Source organism: Platichthys flesus, chromosome 5, assembly GCF_949316205.1.
Source record: "Platichthys flesus chromosome 5, fPlaFle2.1, whole genome shotgun sequence".
NCBI classification, from domain to species: Eukaryota; Metazoa; Chordata; class Actinopteri; order Pleuronectiformes; family Pleuronectidae; genus Platichthys; species Platichthys flesus.
The window spans coordinates 7,249,518-7,258,332 of record NC_084949.1 but is presented as its reverse complement, the minus strand read 5'-3'; the positions used below and the strand labels follow the sequence as shown (position 1 = coordinate 7,258,332).

The window sequence follows — 8,815 nt, the reverse complement described above, 5'->3', positions numbered from 1 at the left end:
TCAGACTCTCACAGAGGACTTGTGTTTTGATTCTCGTTGATGAAAACACAAACTGTAACGCTGCGTTTCGCTGCTCACAGGCCTGGCAGCATCGAGGGTCGGAAAGCGCTCGCCACCGCCAGCTGGAGAAACATGCTCAATTTGATGCAGCTGTCTCCCGGAGCACATGCTGATGATATGATTCTGTGTGGTGAAAGTGTGTGTTTCATGGTTGTGGTGGCATGGAGGGGGCTGTGGCTGTGGAGCAGGCCAGCAGGCCATATAAAGCAAAGGGCACGCCAGGCTGGATAAGCGTCAGAGGTGGATGAGAGAGAGGAGAGAAGAGGGGAAGAGAAAAGTGAGAGAGGGGCCTCTGGGTTTTGGTCCCCGGAGCAGGGGGCGCAGGCTGGGATGCTACATCGTTCAGACGGCCTGGTGTACACACAGAAACCTGATCTAATGTGGGGCTCTGACACACGCAAACACATCATATTGAGAAAGAAACACGTTTGGGGAGCAACAAATTGGGCGACATTTAGGGATATTAAATTACACACAGGGAGATGATGAGCAAGCAGCAGCAAGTTGTGCTGTTTGCAGCAGCACCCACTCTTCTTGAATGCTCATTTTGATATGATAATTGTCAGATGCCAACTAGATTACTCATGGCAAAATGTAAGACAAACAAACAGATTGTTTGTTTACATGGAATATGACAAGATAACCTGATCCATTCTTACTCATTTTAATCAATTTATGCTGCAGCAGGAAAAACAGAGAATTGATGCTGCAAAAATTGAACATATCTCTTACTTTGTTTTGAGATTGTCATATTAGTAGCACTGTCAGTAGAGAAATGTATGATCCCATTGATATTGTCAAGTTGCAGCAGATTTCCATAATTAAAATAAAGAAACGCAACCGCAGGATTTCCAACCTGCATATATTGAAAAAAATGCATGCAAATGCATGATGATTTTGGGGATTCCCCCCTGCAGAGACTGCTCCACATCCACTGAGGTCCAACCAGCTGTGTGAAGAACTCAAATCACCCAATCCAGTGGCCTTTTTTCCATAACTCAATTAAATGTCAATTCAGCTATAAATTTATAATAACTGAGAATGTCTGGGGATTATTGTCACGTCTGGTAAAGCTGATGCTATAGCTGAAGAATACCTAAACAGTTTTCCAGTAGGGTGGCTTTAAGTAGAAACTGTTGGTGCTCTGGCCCTAATAAGCATCAGACGACTTGAGATTCAGTCTCTTCATTAAACGGGATGTAGGTGCGAGACTGAGCACCTCAACACACAGCTCAGGTTACTGCTGTCTGCTCTCAGCGTTGGGTTGAAGAGCATCATTACTGCTGATCCTGTGTCAAAGGGAAAGTTTGGCCTGAGGGAGCGGGGGGTGGATGGTGGGTGGAGGGTAGAGTTAAAAGGTCAGCGTCGCTGACTCCATTGAGTGAAATAAAATGCTCAAATGTCTTGCCATTTCAACAGAAAGGGTAAAGACGCCCCTCAGCACTCATTTGAATGTTCCTGATGATGGAACAGAGATAATCTGATCTTAATCTGCTTGTTGAGAGCTACATCCAGTGGAAACATGGGCTCCGACTTCCAATCAGTTAACTATTGTACACTGGGAACTAAGACTAGGGGTAGCTGGACCAAAACATGGGTCAACCCCAAGTTCACCTGCAGTGAAGCTGGAGCAGCAGAAGCTTGGTTTGCCACTTAACAAGTTTAAATGGATGATATTTTCAAAAAGATGGCACTTGCTGTTTTATGACGAAAAAAATTGAGCAGCTAAAGGACTTTAGCCGAAAGTCAAATGTCAGTGTCCTTATGCTATAATTATCAATTAAGATAAAGGGAGGGGAAAGTTATAGAAGCAATTAACTAAAGTCTTTCAAAAGCAGGGCTGTTTTACGCACTGAAATTAATATTTTTGTGTAGAGCCCTGGGTTGAAACAGCTCAACCCTAATGATATATGGTCCTGAAGAGAAAGAATCAACAAAACAAATTTCCGTTTTTTTTTTTACCAAATTAAAACTACATACAAACAGGCCTATTGTCAACCATTACGCCAAGTTTGGATAACCTTTGACAGGAGCCGCATTTTCAAGACGCAGCGTTTCACATGCCATTGTGCACGCTCCAGTGCGCACGCGTTCAAACCTCTTAATCTGAGGTCAACAACAGCATTGCACTGTGAAGCCCCACTGACATACTGCTACACACAAGGTCTACTGTATGATAATTGTGAAAACACACAGTGGGTATTGCCTATTGCCAAAACGTGTCTTCCACGTATCCACACTTCATATAATGGCTTCACGAGCCTATTAAATGATGAAGACGTTTTATTTTAATTTTTTATTGTATCTATATATCGGTATCAAAATAGCAACACAAGCCACACAATCCCTCCATACTGTCTAGGTTCCCTGTCAGCTGACAGTAAGCGCTTCCTGTGCCACAGTGGAAGGGGGATGGCTGCTGCTCAGGCGGATCTTTATTTTGATTTGCACTCTAATTGACCCAAATAAAGAGTGCATACCGCGAACAGAGGTTTTCTCCTGGCTGCTGGCCTCGAGGGGACGGCCCTGCACGTGAACGCACAGACACACTCAGCAGCAGGAGCAGCGGCGGCGGCTGACGCACGTCTCCCTTCGCTGGAAAACCCCATTTGCTATCGTGCTCGTCCAATCGCCGGGTGCCCTCGGCTCCTAACGCGTTGCACTTGACGTTGTCACTGTACTACTGCCGATCCGTCTCCCTCTCCTCCCGCTGGCAACGAGGAGATCCCCCCGTCCCGTCTCGTGCCATGAGTCCTCCTCTCATCACAGTCCAGCAGCAGCAGCAGCGAGGCTTGAAGTGACCGCGTTCAAGCCTCGCTGGTCGACTTGAAGCACGACCGAGACGGGACAGGCTCGGGTTTCTTGTGGGGAAACGTGCCGTGAAACAGGGGACAACATGCAGGAGAAGCTGGTCGAGACGCCGACCCCCACCTCATCGCGGGCGTCGTCCTTTTTCATCGAGAACCTACTTGGCAAGGAGCGGGACGGGCAGGAGCGGGCGTCGGACGGGAGTCGATGGGAAGCGGGAGCGGTGGAAATCGTCTCCGTTGACCGAGTCCTGAACTCTCATCCTGCGCCCCACGGCTCCAGCTCCAAGGCCCGGTCCCCGTACAGGGAGTCCCCGCTGCAGTGGTACCGCGGGGGGGCTGCATCCTTGAACTTCAGAGCGTCGGACACACCACACAGTGAGTATGAATATATGTATTATGATTTCTGGAAATGGATTGATTATTGAAACCATGTGCAGCATAACGCGCAGGGCATGGGCAGTTTTGTTACAGCGACTGTTGAAACACGGCGTTGCAGATTATCACCGGACCATTGTCTTAAATAACAGTCACTGTAATTTCATACCGGAATTTGTCCAGGATCCACACCCTCTTTTGTCATTATTGTGCAGTTTGTACTTAACACCACGCATTTAAATGGTTGGTGTTGTTGACTCGCCGCAGTGTTGTTTATTTATTGATGTAAATGTATTGTAAGGGGGCTTTATGAAAAGCAAGAGCAGTTGATAGAAAGCGGGCGGGACGCCTGCTGCTTCCCGCTCCATCAAGTAAAAGCTTCGATCCCAGTGTGAGTCGTATGTGGCGCCTGAGCTCACAGAGATCCCGAACCTCATTCACTCGCTGAGGCGACTTGGTTTGTTGAGTGTATTTTAGATTCAATAGTTTGATACAGCAGTGGCTATTTCAGTATTGTTCGTCATCAATACATCCATTAGGCCATTTTTAATTTACGCAAAGGGATTACGCACAAATGCCCAGATTACAACTCAAAACAGGCGCAGTAACACTGCCGCCAGGTCAACGTGACGCTATTACGCACACCTTGTGCCATTTGGGGGCACTCACGTGTCCTTACTCATGACGACAAAGTGCTTCTCTTAATGGTGTTAATTTATTATGGAGTTTACAATTCCAGAATTTGAGTGGTCGTGCTCCTAAGTGATGGAGACGTCATACCCGCACAGCAAACTTGTTGGAAGTGATTATTGGATTACAAGCGTCAAACGTTTTGCTGGGTTTATATGGCAGACTGTTGCTCTTGTCTTATCAGAAAAGTCCCTTCTTCCTCACCATGTGTTGTAATCAAAACTTTTTTAAACTTCATAAATTTATTATAATTAATATGTACAAATATGCAGTTAAGTGGAGTAAATATCAGATGGTTAAGTTTTATCTCTCCCAATTTATTTCAGTAATTTAAATTTGTTGTGCATTTCCATAAATATTTCATTCAGGTATATTACTTTATTTCGCAATGCCTCAGTACACAAAGGCAATGTAAGGTTTTCATTTGTTTGAGAGAGAAAAAACTGAAAGTTTGGCTGAGGGAAACATTTGCTATTTTGTCCTGTTTACATTTTTTATAATTCGATTTTCAGGTCCATCAAGGGACAATACAAGTCCAGAGGACCACTGCTGCTCCATGACGACCAGTGACAGAGGTTCACCGGCCGTGTCCGAGTCCATAACCGAAGGCAGCGACGAGACCGAGCAGAAATCAGGGGACAGCCACCTGACAGACGACAACGAGGACGCGCCCCATGCCTTTGGCGCACGGCCGGAGCAGGAGTCCGACGCGAACTCCACTCGGAAGAAGAAGACCCGCACCGTGTTCAGCCGCAGTCAGGTCTTCCAGCTGGAGTCCACCTTCGACATGAAGCGGTACCTGAGCAGCTCGGAGAGAGGGGGGCTGGCGGCGTCTCTCCACCTGACAGAGACCCAGGTGAAGATCTGGTTTCAGAACCGGAGGAACAAATGGAAGAGGCAGCTGGCGGCGGACCTGGAGGCGGTTCACATCCCAAACTCCACGCAGAGGATTGTCCGGGTCCCCATTCTCTATCACGAGGGGCCCACACCCAATGCTGCTCTGGGCTTCAACCTGACCGGACATCCAGGCTCTGCACACGTCGCGGGCTTCCCCAGCTCCTTCAACTACCCTCTGTCCTCGTTTGCTCACTCCATGAGCATGCTGAGGTCGCAGATGACCGGCTTGGTGTAAAGACCGATTCATATCAAACTGTTGAACACCACCGACTCGTGCAATAGTCCCCAATGAAAACAGAAAACTGCTGACTGCACCCAAAGAGACACAGAGAGTGTGACTGTAACACAAAGTAATGCATCATCCCTACACCTCTCTGCGAAGCCTCTGCTCCTGTCACTGTATATGAACTATGACAGAAGCCAGTGGAGGCTGGTCACGTGCTGTACGTTTGAAAAACACACGGATTTCTCTCTTCTTTTTACAAATTTATATATTTAAAGCCACGGGGTTTTCCAACGTTGTCACTTTTTCACATAATAGTTTAATAAAATTATTCCAAAAATTATGTTTTGTCTGATCTTCTGTTGCTGTGTATAAAGCCTCACATTATGTATGTCCATCATAACGTGTCAGGCTCACACAGAGGAGTGTTTATACAGAGAGAAGTGAATCCACATGTTCGCTGACACAAGCAAAGAACAAAGCTCAGGAACCGATGCGTTCTTTTCGGAATTGACAGAGTCGACCATCATACCTGTTGCTTCTAAAAGGACTGTAAGAAGGGTTTTGACGTGCATGGGCTGTAATCTATAATATTATTTCAACTAGCAATATGCAAATAATAAACTGTTCATTAAAAACTTTTCAGCGGTTGGCAAACTTTATTGTTGCAAGTATTTGAAGGGAAGTTCCTGTTAAAAATTGCTAACACACATACACGACCTACGAAAATGTGTTTTTTGCGAGCAGTTTATTCATGTAAAATTCGGTTCCCATACAGTCAGACGATGTGGATCAGAACAACTGTAGCGTTAGAGGGAGCAAAATAAATGCTGAATGTTGCTATAAGCAAAATTAAATATTAAAAATAAAACAAGGGATGAAATTATATTAGCAAAAAGTCAAAACTGCGATCTGAAGCTACGGTGTTTGTCTTTTCGCACCGTGTTTAATAGTACATAAATATGAATAGGTTTGGGTTTTAAATGCAACATACAATTCTTGTAATAATTATGTTAAAAAGCGACTCTCTAGGTTTGACTATATTTTAATTTTTATTCACGAAGCCGTTCATCGACTGAATGAACCAGTAACTTCGCTGAAAAACACAACTAAAACTATAAATGACGATTCTGAGAAACATTGTGTAGAAACTGACTCTGGAACCGCAGTAATAACAAAGCAGGCAACTTTGAATTTGCAAATCAGATTAAACAGAAAAACAAATCCCGCACTCTGACTTGACTTAAGAACTTCCAGGAGGATGCAGAGACTGAACAGGCCGCGATCCAACTATGAGCAGCTGCGCACGCTCTCACAGCGCACGCACGTATTTATGTGGCGTGAAATCAAACTATTGTATGATGGTTTTATTTTCCTGGGAGTACACTGTAGGACCCGGGTCTCCTTGCAGCAGATAAATGAGAATGATGGGGGAGTCAAGGGGTTTGATTGGAGTGTAGAGGGAGGGCAGAGCAGCACCCCCTGCCCTCCCATTCCCTCGCTGTTATTGGTCCGCACTGCACGCTCCCCTGGACCAATCAGCGAGGACCAGGCGCGCTCCATCCGGTGTATGCAGTAGCGGTGCAGGCAGAGCATCGTCAGCCCTGTAGTGTCTGCTCAGCGGCTGCTGCTATGCTCCGAGCACCTTCGAGACCTCAGTGGTGAGATCAGCGTCCCGGTATAGCGTGAACGGCGAGCAGAGTCGCGGAAGTAAACATAGGAGGACTTACGCCGTGGAGAATATGAACAAAGTGGAGGCACCATGTCGACCCGCAGGCTCTCTGAAATTCACCATTGACAACATCCTCAACCTGAAGACAAGCGGGAGGAACTGTGACAGCTGTCACTCTGCCGGGCATCAGGAAGACTCGGCCACGGCGCTGCGTAAAGACGGGTTCCAGAGTCACCACGAGGAGCACGCGGTCCAGCAGAGGCAGGACCCGGGCAGCAGGCTCCACGAAAGCGGTAAGAGGGTTTTGATGAATGTGTAGCTGCAGGCTGTGTGTAATAGCGACCTTCTGTCATCTGCGCTCAGCATTACGCACAGCGCACATCAGATAGCGTTGCACTCTCAAGTCAGTGTAGCACCACAGTTTGAGACTGCACCGCTGAGGGTTGAACGAGCTGTGATTTTGTTGCAGAGTTGAGGACAGACTGTAGCGGAGCGACAGACTCGGTCATCACCAGCCGCGGGGACCCGGGGAAGGCGGCGGAGGGGCGCTTCGAGAGCGGGGACAGCAGCTGCGACGACAGCAGCTCCACCACCACGGCCACGGACGCGCACAAGGGAGGCAGCCCGGCCAAGAAGAGCAAAGTGATAACGAAAAAGAAAACACGCACTATTTTTTCCAAGAGACAGATTTTCCAGTTGGAGTCTACCTTCGACATGAAACGCTATCTGAGCAGCGCAGAGCGCGCCTGCCTCGCCAGCTCTCTCCAGCTGACGGAGACGCAGGTGAAAATATGGTTTCAGAACCGCAGGAATAAGTTGAAACGGCAAATCTCCACCGAAATCGACGGACCCGTTAGCGATTACCCCGAGACTGGAAAGCCCATGGTGGTGGGACAGCTCCCGGCTTTGTACAAAGAGAGCAACTTGCTGGGGAGATGCCTGCTGCCCATGCCTCTGCCCGTGGTGTACCCGGGGAGTAGCACGCCTTACCTCTGCTTCTCAAACGCCAGCAAGTACTTCAGCCTGTACGACGGGGACGTATGATGGTTTTAACGAGAGAGACACTGTTCGGTGGTCTGTTGCCAAGTTTCAAGCATTTAAAAAGGTGTTATAGATGATGGGGCCGGACCTGCGGCCTTATGTTGATGAAGACTGCAAGTATAGAGGAGTAGTTACATATCACATACAAATAAGCTGATTCGGTATTATTTATTTTTTAAGTCAGTTATGGGTTGCTCTTTATTGGCCTGGCACTAAACCTAAAGTTACACAAAGTTGGTTTTAGACAATAAAAGGCTGGCTAAGCTAATGATAGCCCGAGGGAGGCCTAAAACTATACCAGTCTCTACATTTTATTAATTCCCTGACATTTCATTATTATCTTTATTATTGTTATTATTATTATTATTATTATTATCATCATTATTGACAACAGCGTTTCCAGCAGCCTAAAGCCACCAAAGAAATTACTATAGCCTAGCTATTTGCATGCATTTTCTGTATCATAATGGATTTTCAATTACTGAAATTATCTATGTATTTAAATGAATGTAATTAACATTTTATTCTATGTTTCACGCATGTCTATTTTTTTCTCAGTATCCTACTATTCCCTCTTTACTCCACGTTTGCCTATAGGCTCATTACACCATTTACTGAAACTAATTAAAACATCTTCATTCAATCATTTTTCAGAGGGTTGATTCAGTATTTTCAGGTGAACTTTTTGTTTCAGACATCAATGGTTTGTTATTTTTGTATTATTATAATTAGAAGACTATCCACGCTGTGTTTCCATCAAACAGACATGCATTTTATGGGTTAAAGAATGTGAGGTTTAATTGAAAGCTCCTAATACTAACAAAAATCTAACTTCAAAATCAGAAAATCAGAGACATTTGGTCTCAGTAAGGATCGATTATATAACACTGTCTTAAATTACACCATGCATTAATGGGCCCGAAATGCTTGCATGGCCAACACCCCCATTTTCCACAAACCTCTGAAACTTCTGAAAACTCAATATTCAATCTTCAATCAGGAAGAAGCAGTTTGTATAAATTTTATAAAAAATGCGTATATTCAGTA

General features: G+C 45.8%; 2 protein-coding genes across 2 annotated transcripts; both read left to right on the top strand.

Annotated features, from left to right (window-relative positions):
- The first annotated feature begins 2,434 nt into the window (after positions 1 to 2,434).
- hmx1 (H6 family homeobox 1) lies at positions 2,435 to 5,350 on the top strand. The gene is made up of 2 exons (XM_062388538.1): positions 2,435 to 3,245; positions 4,448 to 5,350. The coding sequence occupies exons 1-2, from the start codon at positions 2,957 to 2,959 to the stop codon at positions 5,065 to 5,067; spliced, it is 909 nt and encodes a 302-aa protein (XP_062244522.1). The 5' UTR covers positions 2,435 to 2,956; the 3' UTR covers positions 5,068 to 5,350.
- A 1,327-nt stretch (positions 5,351 to 6,677) lies between these two features.
- hmx4 (H6 family homeobox 4) lies at positions 6,678 to 8,366 on the top strand. Its single transcript, XM_062388628.1, has 2 exons — positions 6,678 to 7,020; positions 7,197 to 8,366. Exons 1-2 carry the CDS (start codon positions 6,798 to 6,800, stop codon positions 7,769 to 7,771), a joined length of 798 nt encoding a protein of 265 aa, XP_062244612.1. The 5' UTR covers positions 6,678 to 6,797; the 3' UTR covers positions 7,772 to 8,366.
- Positions 8,367 to 8,815: the final 449 nt, after the last annotated feature.